The following is a 17,531-nucleotide window of genomic DNA, read 5'->3' as shown; positions in this document are numbered from 1 at the left end:
CAGCTAGACTGGTGACTGGGAGCGGCCGCTGAGACCACATAACACTGGTCCTGAGAGATCTGCATTGGTTCCCAGTACATTTCCGAGCACAATTCAAATTGTTGGTGCTGACCTTGAAAGCCCTAAACAGCCTCGGTCCAGTATACCTGAAGGAGCGTCTCCACCTCCATCATTCAGCCCGTACACTGAGGTCCAGCGCTGAGGGCCTTCTGGCGGTTCCCTCATTGCGAGAAGTGAGGTTACAGGGAACCAGGCAGAGGGCCTTCTCGGTGGTGGCGCCCGCCCTGTGGAACACCCTCCCATCAGATGTGAAGGAAAGAAGCAGCTATCTTCTTTTTAAAGACATCTGAAGGCAGCCCTGATCAGGGAAGTTTTTAATATTTAATGCTGTATTGTTTTTAACACTTGATTGGAAGCTGCCCAGAGTGGCTGGGGAAACTCAGCCAGATGGGCGGGGTATAAATAATAAATTATTATTAAATTATTATTATTATAACCTCCAGCTCCAGAAAGTCTATCCAGATTCCCAGGTTCTTAGGGGTATTATGTGAGAACAGGATTCTGGAGGACTAGATGGGCCCGATCCAGCAGTCTCGTCTTTTGCACTTTAATGACATAAGAAGAGCCAGGTCCTGGTCCCGACACATTGTGAAGGAGCACTCTGCACATGCTCCAATCCACTCGCTTCACGTATTTTTGGGGCCCTGCATTGCGGAAGCAGGACCTGGGGCTGAGCTTTGCCTCTGGGGGGGAAAGGAGAGCCCTGCAGGAGACGCTTGTGCTCCATCAGGGGACGGAGGCGAAGAAAGCTCCTGACCCAAATTTCAAGCGGGGACAGGGAAGCAATGCCCAATCAGAGGCTGGCTGCTTGTCAGTGTTGGGCCAATGGCAGCGGGGCACAGGGTATATATGTCTAGGTCCTTGAGCCAGGCTTTCGGGTCACCTGTTGTGCTGGAGTGAGACAAGGCAGCGCCAAGCCCCTGGGGATTTTGCAGGATTTGATTCTCCCTGTCAGGTAACAGCCGTCTCTGGTTCCCAGATTTGGGCGCGTGGGGTGGGAGAAGGGAGGACAGAGAAACGGGCAGCAACAGCTGCAGGTGCATTGCCTACAAAGCAGGCCAGATTTTTCAAAATCTGGAATTTGATCTATCAAGTGGATGGGGAGCGTGGGTGGCAGTCCAGAGAATTTGGGGCACCAGCAGGTGCCCCCTACTCCAGCAATCTGCTTCGGTGCTTTGCCCCCTAGAATGGCCAAGTATAGGGTTGCCAGGCTCCTAGAGCTGCCCTTCTTTTCGGACGGCCCCAAATGGCGCCAGTGACCCCAAGCCTTGCAATGACCTTGCTGAGTGCCCTAGACGGGCGTCCTTGCTGTTTGCGGGCAGGAGAGGAGGTCCAGGAAGACCCTGGCATGCGCCCATTGGCCAGCCCTCCTGCAAGCGCCTGCCAAACTCTCCCCCTCTCTCCTCCCTTGCTGCATGCAGAGTGCTTTCCCCGCTTCCCTCCCCACCCCCCTCACCCTGCCAGGAGATTGGATTCCTCGCTGGGCACTTGGATCCGGGGACCGCTGACACTTTGCAAAAGTAGCCGCAGGAATGCAAGCTGAGCTGGCAGCCAAAATGTTCTTCCACGCCATCGGGGGCCCTTTTGTGGACAAGAAAGTTGGATATAAATAAACCGGTTTCCGAGGGGCCGAGGGCTAAAATTATCCCTGGCTCTCCACCAGCGGCAACTAGATAGGAGTGCTGGAGCCTGCACGCCCCCCTGCCCCACACCTCCCCACCCACTTGGCACCCAGGGGGGCCCTCTTGACCTCTCCATATGGGTTCCATACGGACAGGCCGCAGAGCTGGGAATGGGATTCTGTGCCACCTTGGGAACTCTCCACTCTCCAGCAAAGGCTGGGTGACTTGTGCAAGGAGAATAATAATAATAATAATAATAATAATAATAATAATAATAATGCATATCTAGAATAAGCTCTGACCCATGGAACGGCCCTTGCCACAGGGGCTGCCGATGTGCTTTGCACGCTTCAAGTTCCCAGATCTCAAGAAAAACGGCTGGGCAAATTACGAAGGAGGTGGAGAAAGGGGATAGGCCCCTCATTAAGAACCTCGGAAGAGCCTGGCTGCTGGTTCAGGCCAGCGGCCCAACAAGTCCAGCATCCCAGATGCTTCTTCTGGGGAACCTGCAAACAGGATTCGAACTCAGAGCCCTCTCCTCTCCTCCTGTGGTTTCCAGCAGCTGGGATTCAGGAGCACTGCTGCCTCCAACGGTGGAATAACTGTTATGGCGAATAGATATCAATAGGCATCTCCTCCTCCATGAATTTGCCCCATCCTCTTTTAATGCCATCCAGGTTTGTGGCTGTTGCTGTTTCCTGCAGCAGAGAGTTCCATAGATTAACTATGTGCTGTACGAAGGACGACTTTCTTTCCTCCGTCCCAAATCGTCCAACACTCAGCCTCATTGTGTTATGGAGAGAGGATGCAGATGGCACTGTGGTCCAAAACACAGAGCCTAGGGCTTGCCGATCAGAAGGTTGGGGGTTCGAATCCCCGCGACAGGGTGAGCTCCCGTTGCTCGGTCCCTGCTCCTGCCAACCTAGCAGTTCAAAAGCACATCAACGTGCAAGTAGATCAATAGGTACCGCTCCGGCGGGAAGGTAAACGGCGTTTCCGTACGCTGCTCTGGTTCGCCAGAAGCGGCTTAGTCATGCTGGCCACATGACCCGGAAGCTGTAGGCTGGCTCCCTCGGCCAATAAAGAGAGATGAGCACCGCAACCCCCGACTGGACCTAATGGTCAGGGGTCCCTTTACCTTTACCTTTCGGGGTGGAAAAACTTCTCTCTCTCTCTGCTATCTCCATTCCACACATAGCGTATTTTTCGCTCTATAAGAAGCACCAGACCATAAGATGCACCTAGTTTTTGGAGGAGGAAAACAAGAAAAAAAATATTCTGGATCTCAGAAGCCAGAACAGCAAGAGGGATCGCTGCGCAGTGAAAGCAGCAATCCCTCTTGCTGTTCTGGCTTCTGGGATAGCTGCGCAGCCTGCATTCGCTCCATAAGACGCACACACATTTCCCCTTACTTATTAGGAGGGAAAAAGTGAATCTTATAGAGCAAAAATTACGGTAATTTTTATAAAGCCCTATTGCACCTACCTGCAAACTTAAAAAGCCCTCAAGGCTGTGCTCTCCTTTCTTGCCACAGGACTCGCCCCGCCACCCGCCACCATGCCTTTTGGAAACACCCACAACAAGTACAAGATGAACTACAAGTGTGATGAGGAGTACCCTGACCTCTCCAAACACAACAACCACATGGCGAAGGTCCTCACCAAGGAGCTTTACGAACAGCTGCGTGGCAAGGAGACTCCCAGCGGCTTCACCCTGGACGACTGCATCCAGACCGGTGTGGACAACCCAGGTGGGTGCTCCCTCTTGGACGAACCAAACACTAAAGCAAAGATGTCACCCAGTGTGGTGTAGTGGTTAAGAGCGGTGGACTCGTAATCTGGGGAACCGGGTTTGTGTCTCCGCTCCTCCACCTGCAGCTGCTGGGTGACCTTGTGCCAGTCACACTTCTCTGAAGTCTCTCAGCCCCACTCACTTCACAGAGTGTTTGTTGTGGGGGAGGAAGGGAAAGGAGATTGTGAGCCGCTTTGAGACTCCTTCGGGTAGTGATAAAGCGGGATATCAAATCCAAACTCCTCTTCTTCTTCTTCCAAAGACAGACATGCAATTTCTCCCCAATCCGGCTTGCCATCTCCCTCTGCTGGCCAGTTTGCATAATTTTACATGCATTTGCCACACAGTGGGGTGTGGAGTCCGCGGGGGGGGGGGGGGGGCAGGGAAGGGGGAGGAAACAAAAGAGTCCAGAGTCCAGCCTGCTTTGAGCCCCAGCAGCTAGAAAGAGTAGCAAGGCATGAGAACTGCAGGAGGGCAGGGCTGGATCGCAAGGTCATCTGGTCCAACCCGTTGCAATGGAGGAATAGCACCTATAATTCAGAACAACCCCTTTTCCCGTGGAGATTTAATTGGAAGGTCCCTGTGGCAGAACATCTGCCTGGGAGCCCTGGCCATAGCTGTCAACTTACAGATTTGAAAATAAGGGACCAGCAGCCTCAAAAATAAGGGATCAGCAGCCAAAATAAGGGATTTTCCAAGGGGCACAGGTGTGTTCGACTTCTGAGCCCCTCCGAGCCTAAGGCAGAAAGCCCAGCCAGCAGCCCAACGAAGCCTCAAGCGGTGGTTCCCACAGCGCAGCAATCCGGCAAAGGGGATGCAGCAAGGAAAACCACCGTCACCTCTCCGCTGGGAAGCGCTGAGCAAAGGCAAGTCCCCAGGCAACGCGGCCGATTTGATCGGCACAAGGCATGCAAGCTCCACCCCCCAGTCGTTCTTAGACTCCTTATTGGGTGAGCAACGCAGCCAAGCAACACAGTTGGAGCCTCCCTCCTCCCTGGCCGGCAGGGAGGGAGGGAGAGGAGCTGCTTCCTTTGAAACCCGGGAAATTTAAGGGACATCATCAATAAGGAATAGCAGCGAGACATGGCTCTGGGATAAGGGACTGTCCCACCAAATAAGGGACGATTGACAGCTATGGCCCTGGCAATGTCACCCTTTTGAAACCCTGGAGAGCTGAGCTGCCAGTCAGTGTTGGTAGCACTTGGCTCAATGGGCCAGTGGGTCTGACTTGACATAAGACAGCTTCCTAGGTTCCTAACTGAGAAAAGATTAAAGGTAAAGGGACCCCTGGCCATTAGGTCCAGTCGTGGCTGACTCTGGGGTTGCGGCACTCATCTCGCCTTACTGGCCAAGGGAGCCGGCGTACAGCTTCCGGGTCATGTGGCCAGCAGGACTAAGCCACTTCTGGTGAACCAGAGCAGCGCACGGAAACGCCATTTACCTTCCCACCGGAGCGGTGCCTATTTATCTACTTGCAGTTTGACGTGCTTTCGAACTGCTAGGTTGGCAGGAGCAGGGACTGAGCAACGGGAGCTCATCCCATTGCGGGGATTCGAACCGCCGACCTTCTGATCGGCAAGCCCTAGGCTCAGTGGTTTAACCCACAGCGCCACCCACATCCCTTGAGAAAAGATTAGACCATAACAATTTATCAAATTAGGTCCCCAGCTGTAGTATGAATACAAGGACCCACATATTACATACAAAAGCCCAAACAAACCTCTTGCAAGTTGCAAATATTACTGGGAGTGTTGACTTCCAGCCAACCACAGGAAGTGGTTTCCAGCTGACCACTCCTGGATTAAATAGCCAAGTCCCCTTGCTGGGTTCAGTTTGTGGGGGGTGCACATAAACCCCTGCGTATAGTTCTGCATGTCTCCAGCAGAGACGCAGGCTTCATTCATTCATTTGTATGCAATTTTTCCACAAACACACACACACAGCAAAAATCATGCTCAAAGCGGCTTACAACAAAGAAGACAACGTTATGAAAACAATTGCATCATAGCATGGAAAAGACACTGGAGGGAAATACTTGCGGTTTTGGTTGTCTCTATACTAATGCACAGAGCATAGGAAATAAGCAAAATGAGCTGGAGCTCTTAACACAGGAGCCTACAATTCTACGATTTCCTGACCCTGCAGAGTGAGATCTCACGTGCAGCGCCTGTTCCTTTTCAACAAGGCTTGCCAAAGAGAGCACCCCACTGGTCATACCCGCCAATCTCCCACTTTGAGCACTCTAATCCCATTCCCACAGGCCTCTGGGAGTCATCAGTTTTTTAAGGGGCAGGGCAATATGTCCCTGATCATATTATTTATGAATTATAGAATTGTAAAGTTTGAAGGGACTCGCTCCCCCCACAAGGGTCATGTACTCCAGCCTCCTGCAACGAGAGAATCACAGCTAAAATAATCGCTGGCAGATGGCCATCAATGAAGAACGGTGCTTCAGGCGCCCTTCTCCTAATCTAACGTCTCCCCCCTCGTTCACACACAGGCCACCCCTACATCATGACCGTGGGCTGTGTGGCTGGTGATGAAGAGAGCTATACCGTATTCGGCGGACTCTTTGATCCTGTCATCCGGGACCGTCATGGCGGCTACAAGCCAACTGACAAGCATAAGACCGACCTGAACCACGAGAACCTGAAGGTAGGAACCAGGACTGGCCAGGGCTGAGGGGCTGGAGGGCTGGGCCGTAGTTCTATAGGGGCGCCCATGCTTTGGACACGCAAATTTTAACCCCCCCCCCAGTGCCTGGTTCCCTGAACAAGGGAACTCACCTGCACAGGAGGCAGCGACAACGATCAACCTGGATTCAGGACAGATAAAAAGAAGTACAGAGGCCGAGTTAGCCTGTGGAACTCCCTCCCACAAGAGGCAGGGATGGCCACCAAAACTTGATGGGCCCCGTTTGCCCTGATCCAGCAGCCAGGCTCTTCTTGCCAGTCAGAGTAGACCCGCCTTTGCCAACCTGCTGCCCCAAACATCTGGAGGGCGCCAGGTTGGCAAAGGCTGGAAGTGACGGCACTGTGCCTGACAGATTCGTGGTTTGACTTGGGAGGGGGGCAGGTTCAGACGCTCGCACGGAACGGGGAAGGACCGCCGTGCTCGTGAGAAAGGCAAGTGTGTCGGGGGCTTGCCTGGCCAACTCACGGCAGGCCTCTGCCTCTCTGTTCCCCACAGGGTGGAGATGACCTGGACCCCAACTATGTTCTCAGCAGCCGCGTGAGGACTGGGCGCAGCATCAAGGGGTACACCCTGCCCCCCCACTGCAGCCGTGGAGAGCGCCGGGCTGTTGAGAATCTCTCCATCACTGGTAAGACGGGAAGAATCGCGCCGAGCAAAACAGATTCCTTCTTTGGGTAGCGCAAGAGTTGAACTGCGGAACTCCCTGCCACAGGATGGCTTCGAAATACAATTAGGCAAATTCAGGGAGAAGGAGAGGGCTGTCAGCCACAATGGCTGGGCTCTGGCCCCCACAGCTGGAGGCAGCAGTGCTCCTGAATACCAGGGGCTGGAAACCGCAGGAGGGAAGCGTGCTCTTGTGTTCGAATCCTGCTGGTAGGTTTCCTGTGGGGGGAAACAGGATGCTGGAGTATTTGAACTCCCTTCGCCTGATGCAGCCAGCTTTCCTTATGTTCTTAAGGTGACAAGAGGAACCAGGAATGTCTTAAGGGCTCTCTCTTTGAAAGATCAGTGCATTCCCCTTAATTTTGGGCCATTTCTGCACTATTTACACTAATTTAAGTCATTCCTTCTTCCTAAGGAGGCCTGGGAACTGTAGGTTTAGGGTACCTTTTTTGAAAAGCCTTTGCAGGGCCACACTAGATTACAAGAAGAAGAAATTCTAAGTTTGAAGTGCAGTTAAAGAGGGCTTTTTGCAACCTCCAGAATCAAGAGGGAACAGTCTGCTCAGGTTCTCTTTTGGGATGAATATCCATCAGACGTTCGCCAAATATCTGCTGACTCTGGGCAGCATTTGATTTCAGTCTCAATTGTTTGAGAGCTGACATGCAATGGCATGAGGTATTTGGCAAAGGTCTGATGATGTTTACTTCTGTGTTTAGTAAATAGCAGGCAATGGCATCCAGTCTTTAACAGATGTCAGTTCATGAAGCTTCAAATTTGACATATGACCCAAATCAAAAGAATGAGGGAGAATGCCCTCAGCTACAAAGCACACCCAAAATTCAAAGTTGGGAGAGACGCCCCCCCATTCAGAATGTGCTGTGAATGTACACAGATAGACGAAAAATGCTTTAATTTGGCAATAAGGGGGGCATATTAAGACCTTGGTGGGTTTTTTTGTTTTTTTACTAACAAAAAGTTTTATTTATAAAGAACTACAATTCAGCACCAATGTAGAAAAGTTATTGAAAATTATGCAAGCACAAATTAAGTAACTGGCTTCATTCTTCAGACACCAATGGTAGAATTGGGAGTGATACCATTAAACCACTGCATATTTTCTTCTATAGGTTTAAAGATTAAAATAATAAGCAAAACAGACTCAATAGCTATTTCTATTTAGAAACAATCTGTAGAAGAGTAATATTGTCTCCTTTTAACATGGTTCGGCCCAGCTGTTTCCTTGATTTTGTCTAGGAGTGAATCTCCTCAGCATCATCCAGAACCAAGTTCACATATTCATCAAATCCAATAATACAGCCTTCTAGCCTCATGTCCACCTGTTCATACAGCCACACCTGAATTCTGGACCTATTCTGTAGGTATCTGAAGTTGAGGTTGATGGGCTGCACCATCACTTTCTGCATCTTCTGGCCTTGGCCGGCAGCTGGGCTGGGAACGACCCCTGACAGGACGAGCCGACTTAGGTGGGATGGGGCAGCCAATGGTCAACTCCTCTCACTCCTCGCTTTCATTGTCGTTGTTTAGTCGTTTAGTCATGTCCACCTCTTTGTGACCCCCTGGACCAGAGCACGCCAGGCACTCCTGTCTTCCACTGCCTCCCGCAGTTTGATCAAACCCATGCTGGTAGCTTTGAGAACACTGTCCCACCATCTCGTCCTCTGTCGTCCCCTTCTCCTTGCGCCCTCCATCTTTCCCAGCATCAGGGTCTTTTCCAGGGAGTCTTCTCTTCTCATGTGGTGGCCAAAGTCTTGGAGCCTCAGCTTCAGGATCTGTCCTTCCAGTGAGCACTCAGGGCTGATTTCCTTCAGAATGGAAAGGTTTGATCTTCTTGCAGTCCATGGGACTCTCAAGAGTCTCCTCCAGCACCAGAATTCAAAAGCATTATGATGGGAGCTGTAGTCAAAAGCAGTGTTGCACAGGCGATGAGCAGGTAGATGCTGGTTCAAATCTCCCCCCGGTTAAAAGCTTATATTGGGGTGACCATGAGCCAGTCACCCTCTTAAAACTGATCATTTAACTGATCTACATCAGGGATGTGGATCAGGTGGCCTGCAAAGCCTCCCCTAAGTGAATGAGTCTACTTCACAGGGTTGTTTTGAGGATAAAAAGCAGAATTGTAAAGTTAGATGGGACACCCAAGGCTCATCTAGTACAAAAATCTCCAACTGCTCTAAACAGGCTTGGTTTCCAGACCCTTGACCATCTCTGTCACCTTCTTCTGCCCACGTTCCAGCTTGTCAACATCCTTGTTAAATTGTGGTACCCAGAACTGGACACAGGACTCCAGTCTGACCAAGGAGAATAGAGCGGGACAATGACTTCCTTTGATCTGGACACTAGATTTCTGTTGATGCAGCAGAGAATTGTTGTTGTTTAGTCGTTTAGTCGTGTCCGCCTCTTCGTGACCCCTGGACCAGAGCACGCCAGGCACTCCTGTCTTCCACTGCCTCCCGCAGTTTGGTCAAACTCATGCTGGTAGCTTCGAGAACACTGTCCCACCATCTCGTCCTCTGTCGTCCCCTTCTCCTTGTGCCCTCCATCTTTCCCAACATCAGGGTCTTTTCCAGGGAGTCTTCTCTTCTCATGAGGCGGCCAAAGTCTTGGAGCCTCAGCTTCAGGATCTGTCCTTCCAGTGAGCACTCAGGGCTGATTTCCTTCAGAATGGAGAGGTCGGATCTTCTTGCAGTCCATGGGACTCTCAAGAGTCTCCTCCAGCACCAGAATTCAAAAGCAACAATTCTTCAGCGATCAGCCTTCTTGATGGTCCAGCTCTCACTTCCATACATCACTACTGGGAAAACCAGAGCTTGAACTATACAGACCTTTGTAGGCTAGGTGATGTCTAGCATTAGCCTTTTTTGCTGCTGCATCACACAGTCAACTCATGTTTGGCTTGTGGTCCACAAAGCCCCATAGATGCTTCCCACATGTATTGCTGGCAAGCCAGACGCCCCCCATCTTTTATTCCTGCCTAAGTGTAGAACCTTGGGGGGAGAAAAGCAAAATGGGAAATAAACGACAGTGCCAAAATGTGTGGGTGTCACAGGATGAAATAGCGAGACAGCGACTGCTAGAGCTAGGCGGTTGTGGCTGCAAGGCCTCTCTGCTCCACACTCCCATGCTCCAAAGCGGGCCATGCAGGCTGTGTCCAAATGGTCCTCCATCGCAGCGGGTTGAGCTGGATGACCTTTGGAGGTCCCTCCCAATTATGCAACTCTATGGTTCTACGAAATGGTCAGTGCCTAGGCATGGCCTCCTCCACTTGGTGTCTCCCCCCACCTCACCTCCCTGCCTTTCCCCCTGTTCCACAGCCTTGAACAGCTTGACCGGAGAGTTCAAGGGCAAGTACTACCCTCTGAAGAACATGACTGATGCAGAACAGCAGCAGCTCATTGACGACCACTTCCTCTTCGACAAGCCCGTCTCTCCTCTCCTGCTCGCCTCAGGCATGGCCCGGGACTGGCCCGACGCCAGAGGAATCTGGTAAGCAGCAACACATTGATGCCCCGCAACGTTTTCCTGATGAAAATAGGGACATCCTGTTCAGTGACAGAGGGACGCGGGTGGCGCTGTGGTCTAAACCACAGAGCCTAGGACTTGCCAATCAGAAGGTCAACGGTTCGAATCCCCGTGACGGGGTGAGCTCCCGTTGCTCGGTCCCTGCTCCTGCCAACCTAGCAGTTTGAAAGCACACCAGTGCAAGTAGATAAATAGGTACCACTCCGGTGGGAAGGTAAACGGCGTTTCCGTGCGCTGGTCTGGTTCTCCAGAAGCGGCTTAGTCATGCTGGCCACATGACCCGGAAGCTGTACGCCGGCTCCCTCAGCCAATAAAGCGAGATGAGCGCCGCAACCCCAGAGTCGGCCACGACTGGACCTAATGGTCAGGGGTCCCTTTACCTTTTTTATTCCGTGACAACAACAAGAACAATTTTATTGTTTATACCCTGTCCATCTGACTGGGTTGCCCCAGCCACTCTGGGCATGTCCATCTCCACCCAACCTCTCACGCCCTTCCTTCGCAGCTTGCAAAATGTTTAATGGAGCAGAGGCCACCCAAACTGCATTGTGGGGCTTGCAAAAATATAGCATAGATACGTTTTTTCTGCAAACGATACAAACGTTTTCTCCCTGTTCTACGTGTCCTCACCTTTTTTTGAAAGCGTTGCACTGCGTATCTGCATTATAGCGCCCGATCGCGTCATGTGTGCAGTTATCTCATGCAGTTTCAACCTTACACTGGTTGAAATCTTGCAGATTAATTGCATGCAAGGCGGAGAGCTTAAAAGCCCCTTTTGCACCCGGTTTGCCTGGCATGGGAAGAGTTTCTAAGCCTTGCTCTGGTGGGAATTTGGAGGGCCCACGAGATCTCGCGAGAGCATCCCAGATTCGCCTTGCTTGCGAAGCAAGGATGGTCTTGCAGGGGGTGGTTCGGCTATGTGCGCTTTTGCATTTATACACCACCCTACAACATACCCCCTGTGCAAAATGCATTCGTACTGTATGGTTTCTAGCTTCTGTTGAAAGTTGCCTCGAATACCCTGGTAGAAATGTTGGATAGAAAGGATCATGATGAAGATGATGATGATGATTAATAATAATAATAATAGCAGTGCCCTGCAAGACGAATGCCTCGCAAGACGGAAAACCCGCTAGACGAAAGGGTTTTCTGTTTTTGAGTTGCTTCGCAAGACGATTTTCCCTATGGGCTTGCTTCGTAAGACGAAACATCTTGCTAGTCTTGCGAGTTTTTCCCCGCTCCCCCCCCCTTTTTCTAAGCCACTAATAGCCTTTTAGCAGCTAAGCCGCTAAGCCTTTAATAGCCGCTAAACCACTAATAGCGCTAATCCGCTAATAGGGTTGCTTCGCAAGACGAAAAAACCGCTAGACGAAAAGAATCGCGGAACGGATTCTTTTCGTCTTGTGAGGCACCATCTGGTTGAGTTTCCCCAGCCACTCCGGGCGGCTCCCAATCAAGTATTAAAAACAATACAGTGTTAAATATTAAAAACTTCCCTGAACAGGGCTGCCTTCAGATGTCTTTTAAAGAGAAGATAGCTGCTTATTTCCTTGACATATGACGGGAGGGCGTTCCATGGGACGGGCGCCACCACTGAGAAGGCCCTCTGCCTGCTTCCCTGTAACCTCACTTCTCGCAGTGCAGGAACCGCCAGAAGGCCCTTGGAGCTGGACCTCAGTGTCCGGGCAGAACGATGGGGGTGGAGACGCTCCTTCAGGTATACTGGGCCGAGGCCGTTTAGGGCTTTCAAGGTCAGCACCAACACTTTGAATTGTGCTCGGAAACGTACTGGGAGCCAATGCAGATCTCTCAGGACCGGTGTTATGTGTAAATGATAATAATGACATTCCTGGTGCACTTCAATGCCCTTTTGTGCTGTCACAGTACCTCCAATGCACTCGAGAGGTTTGAGGCACTCAGGCCTGCGGCGTTCACACTCTCCCCTCTGCCCACCCCCAGGCACAATGACAACAAAACCTTCCTGGTCTGGGTGAACGAGGAGGACCATCTCCGTGTCATCTCCATGCAGAAGGGCGGCAACATGAAGGAGGTCTTCCGGCGCTTCTGCGTCGGGCTGCAGAAGGTGAGCTTTGTAGAGGGGCTGCTTTGAAGCGGGGGGGGGGGGGGAGAGGGCTCCTGGCTGTCTCAGGAGGCCACGTGGGGAGAAATGTGGGGTTTTGGGCTGGCAGAGAACAGTAGCCCAGAGCGACAGTCCCTGGCAGGCAGGGGAGCATCATGTGATTCCCGCATCGCAGGGGTTAGACTAGAGGACCTCTGGGGGTCCCTTCCAACTCTATGATTCTCATTGCCAACAACTATTTATTCCAATTCTACGATTCGTTGGCAGGCACCTGACAGGCTCACAGGTGACTCAGGCAGGCTGCGGTCAGTTGACAGTGTCCGAGCTGGTACCGCCTGCAGTTCTGCCTCTTCACTGGCTGAGCTGGGTTTGAGGTCCGGGATGCTTGCCACAATTGCTAGCAGGAGTGAGGCCCTGGCAGCCCAAAGCACCTGTGCTCAAAGATATGCACCGGCCCCCGAGGTGCCTCCTTGCCGAGTTAACGTTCTTGTAGTTCATAATAACTTGAAGTCCATTTACTTCACTCCAAATGTGCCACACCCCATATGTGCATATCTGTCAACTGTCCCTTATTTGGCGGGAGCAACGGGAGCTCACCCCGTCGCGGGGATTCGAACCGCCGACCTTCTGATTGGCAAGTCCTAGGCTCTGTGGTTTAACCCGCAGCGCCACCCGTGTTGTTGTTGTTATTAAATTATTATTGAATTATTATTATTGTTGTTGTTATTGTTATTCTCTCTTCCCCCATACAACACCCCGCTCATCTTTTCCTTTTTCCCGGGGAAGATTGAGGAGATCTTCAAGAAAGCTGGCCACCCCTTCAGCTGGAACGAGCACTTGGGCTACATCCTGACCTGCCCCTCTAACCTGGGCACTGGCCTGCGTGGGGGTGTCCACGTCAAACTGCCCCATCTCAGCAAGCATGCCAAGTTCGAGGAAATCCTCACGCGTCTCCGTCTGCAGAAACGTGGCACAGGTGAGAGGGCGGGAGGGCATTTCCATCCTTATTTCCAGGATGGAAATAAGACAAGCTGGAGCCGCCTCAAAGGGACTAGGGACTTGAATTTCTTTTTAATCGCTCCCTTGGCCCCACTTACCTGGGAGCGAGCCCCGATGGGGGGGGGGGATTCAGTCCATGCACTTCTGAGTAGACAGGGTTAGGCTCGTGCTGTTACTTGTGGGGCCCCCTCGTCAGTCTCGTGCTATGCAATTGACTGGTGGTTACTGAATTGCAGGGGTTGGAGTAGATGACCCCTGGGTGTCCCCCTCTAGTTTTACAGTTCAATGACTGCATGTTGAATAAGGCAGAGGGGTGAGGGGAAGGGGTTGGGGAATGCGCTTCTTTGCAGAGATAAATCTTTGGTCTGGAATCCAATCCTTATGAGGGATGCCTGAGGGAGCTGGGTATTTTTAGCCTGGAGAAGAGATGGCCGAGAGCTGATACAATGACCCTCTTCAAATATCTGAAGGGCTGTTGCATTCTGTGTCCAGGGCGGCGGTCTACCAGCTCCATCTGGTACGCAGGCTGAGACCCTCCCTGCCCGCAGACTGTCTTGCCAGAGTGGTGCATGCTCTGGTTATCTCCCACTTGGACTACTGCAATGCGCTCTACGTGGGGCTACCTTTGAAGGTGACCCGGAAACTACAACTAATCCAGGATGCGGCAGCTAGACTGGTGACTGGGAGCGGTCGTGGAGACCACATAACACTGGTCTTGAAAGACCTACATTGGCTCCCAGTACATTTCCGAGCACAATTCAAAGTGTTGGTGCTGGTCTTTAAAGCCCTAAACGGCCTCAAAGGCCCAGTAGACCTGAAGGAGCGTCTCCTCCCCCATCGTTCTGCCCGGACACTGAGGTCCAGCGCCGAGGGCCTTCTGGCAGTTCCCTCTTTGCGAGAAGCAAAGTTACAGGGAAACAGGCAGAGGGCCTTCTCGGTGGTGGCACCCGCCCTGTGGAACGCCCTCCCACCAGATGTCAAAGCGATAAACAACTATCTTGACATTTAGAAGACATCTTAAGGCAGCCCTGTTCAGGGAAGTTTTTAATGTATGATATTTTAGTGTTTTTTGGTTTCTATGGAAGCCGCCCAGAGTGGCTGGGGAAACCCAGCCAGATGGGCGGGGTACAAATAATAAATTATTATTATTATTATTATTATTGCATCAAGGAGGGAGCCAGCAGGGCCCGAAGCGATAGATTCCGGACGACCAGGAAGGAGATTCCTTCAAATATTCTCCCTCCTTCCTTGAAAGTTTATGAGCGGAGTTTAGATGGCTAACACTCAGGGATGCTTTGCTAAAACTGAATGGCAAGGGTTTTGAGCTCGACGAGCCTTGGGGGTCCCTACGATTTTATGAAATCCACACTACAAGGAAAAAATAACCCGGGCAGATGCTTATTTTTAAATATCTTCCACCACCTGCCTCCCAAAACTGTGGGTATAATTTTTATTTATTTTTATTTATACCCCGCTTTCCCCAGCCAAGACTGGGCTCAGGGTGGCTAACACCAGGTATAAAAACAACTGATTAAAATACAACGTTAAAATACAGCCTCGTTTCAATGGAAACTCAAATCTAAAACTTTTTTGGGGATGAAAACGTCAAATCTTCACCAAGGCCAGCTATCCAGGCTGGTTCTACGTGGGCCAGAAAAAAGCCAGGGAAGTCCCCAAATAGGAGTTCCATCACAGAAGGAAAAAGGAAAGAGGGGGAGGGGATCCAGTTGAATCCAGGCCAAAGGCCAGGCGGAACAACTCTGTCTTACAGGCCCTGTGGAAAGAAATCAGATCCTGCAGGGCCCTGGTCTCATGAGGCAGAGCGTTCCACCAGGCCGGAGCCATCACTGAAAAGGCCCTGGCTCTGGTTGAGACTAATCTGACTTCCTTAGGGCCTGGGACCTCTAGGGTGTTGCCATTTATGAACCTTAAGGTCCTCCGTGGGGCAGACCGGAAGAGGCGGTCCTGTAGGTACGAGGGTCCTAGGCCCATTTGTGTGCATTGCGCCATTGGGGAAACTTAACAACATGATACAAAAGGTGTCCGTGGGCAAATGGAACGGACTTCCTCTGAAGGTGATGGACTCTCCTTCACTGGGTGGCTATATCTCAGGGATTCTTTAGCTGTGATGCCTGCATTGCAAGGGGTTGGACTAGATGACCCTTAGGGGCCCCTCTCAAGCCTACGATTCTACGAAACTGATTCCTGGCTCAGTAGGGAGTGCAATTTTCGGGTGTGAACCTGAATTATCCAGCGAGCAGTCTTAAAAAACACATTTTGGGGCGTGAGGCATTCCGACCAGCTATTATTTCTGTGGCAGCGCAGGAACCATTTAGCCTAGTAAGTCTATGGTTTAATGACAAAAGCACATAAACCAGAAAGCCGAATTCTTTTAGCTTTACCTTCCAAAAATGTCGCGTAATGCTAAATACTAATAAAATGTTAATATATAGCGTAACGGCAATCAACGACCGCTGCGTCATTGCACACACGCATTCTGCTTATCAACCAAAAACGAAATCCTATTCATTTAAGCAAAATATACCGTATTTTTCACTCTATAAGACGCACCAGACCACAAGATGCACCTAGTTTTTGGAGGAGGAAAACAAGAAAAAAAATATTCTGAATCCCAGAAGCCAGAACAGCAAGAGGGATCGCTGCGCAGTGAAAGCAGTGATCCCTCTTGCTGTTCTGGCTTCTGGGATAGCTGTGCAGCCTGCATTCGCTCCATAAGATGCACACACATTTCCCCTTACTTTTTAGGAGGGAAAAAGTGAGTCTTATAGAGCAAAAAATACAGTATTTTGAACGGCCGAGTCGCTTGTTGCGACTTACAAGAACTTCCCCGTTTCTTGGAAACTGAAAGTTGCAAAACGAAACACACCCTATGGGCTCAAAAACCCACTTCCAGTTTGTGGAGGGTCTGGAGGGGGCGATCCAAGTAACGGCGACTCTCTCCTCCACCCCCAAAAAACCCCCACAGGTGGTGTGGACACAGAGGCCGTGGGCGCCGTTTTCGACATCTCCAACGCTGACCGCCTGGGCTCCTCCGAGGTGGAACAGGTGCAGTTGGTGGTGGACGGCGTGAAGCTGATGGTGGAGATGGAGAAGAAACTGGAGAAGGGCCAGGCCATCGACGACATGGTCCCTGCGCAGAAGTGAGAGGTTTCCCGCGGCCGCCGTCCTGCAGACCCCGCGTGGACTGGGGCTTGGACTCCGGGGGGGTGACCCCAACCCTGCCACTCCCGGCCACCCACCGCCCCGTCCCTGGGCGCCCTCCCTTCTCTTGCGAAGGAGGGCGGAGGGCCGCCTGGGGTGGGGCGGGGCAGCTGGGACGCTCGTGACACCTGAGTCCTAGTGGAAGGAGTTAATAAAGCGAATTACGGCCCCCAGAGCCTTGCCTCCTCCCAAAAGGAGTCTCTCGTGCTGTTTTTCTTTTTTAAAAAGGTATTTTTTAATAAGCATTGCAGGGGTTGGGTTAGATGACCCCTGGGACCCAACTCTACGATTCTGTGATGAGCACCGCAACCCCAAAGTCATCTGTGACTGGACCTAATGGTCAGGGGTCTCTTTACCTTTACCTTTTTAAAGAAAGGGTACAGGGAAGGCAAATGGGATGCGGGTGGCGCTTTGGGTTAAACCACAGAGCCTAGGACTTGCCGATCAGAAGGTCGGCGGTTCGAATCCCCGCAACGGGGTGAGCTCCTGTTGTGCGGTTCCTGCTACTGCCAACCTAGCAGTTCGAAAGCACGTCAAAAGTGCAAGTAGATAAATAGGTACCGCTCTGGTGGGAAGGTAAATGGCGTTTCCGTGCGCTGCTCTGGTTCGCCAGAAGCGGCTTAGTCATGCTGGCCACATGACCCGGAAGCTGTATGCCGACTCCCTCGGCCAGTAAAGCGAGATGAGTGCCACACCCCCAGAGTCGGCCACGACTGGACCTGATGGTCAGGGGTCCCTTTACCTTTTGACAAGGGCTATGAATTGCCTGCAGCCACCAAACAAGGAAGCAGTGCTTCTGGAAACGAGTTGCAAACCTGTTTGCAGGTTTTGGCTGGCCACTGTGAGAAGTGAATGCTGGC

At 51.6% G+C, this 17,531-nt stretch overlaps 1 protein-coding gene and 1 pseudogene across 1 annotated transcript; one reads left to right on the top strand and one right to left on the bottom strand.

Moving 5' to 3' along the window:
- Positions 1-859: 859 nt before the first annotated feature.
- CKM (creatine kinase, M-type) lies at positions 860-16,865 on the top strand. The gene is made up of 8 exons (XM_028741927.2): positions 860-1,015; positions 3,217-3,432; positions 5,974-6,128; positions 6,663-6,795; positions 10,163-10,334; positions 12,330-12,453; positions 13,237-13,426; positions 16,436-16,865. The coding sequence occupies exons 2-8, from the start codon at positions 3,240-3,242 to the stop codon at positions 16,612-16,614; spliced, it is 1,146 nt and encodes a 381-aa protein (XP_028597760.1). The 5' UTR covers positions 860-1,015; positions 3,217-3,239; the 3' UTR covers positions 16,615-16,865.
- On the bottom strand, positions 7,748-8,332 carry LOC114603017 (small nuclear ribonucleoprotein E pseudogene; annotated as a pseudogene).
- Positions 16,866-17,531: the final 666 nt, after the last annotated feature.

Source organism: Podarcis muralis, chromosome 7 (genome assembly GCF_964188315.1).
Source record: "Podarcis muralis chromosome 7, rPodMur119.hap1.1, whole genome shotgun sequence".
Taxonomy (NCBI): Eukaryota; Metazoa; Chordata; class Lepidosauria; order Squamata; family Lacertidae; genus Podarcis; species Podarcis muralis.
The sequence above is the reverse complement of the archived record's forward strand: the minus strand, read 5'-3'. Positions and strand labels throughout refer to the sequence as shown.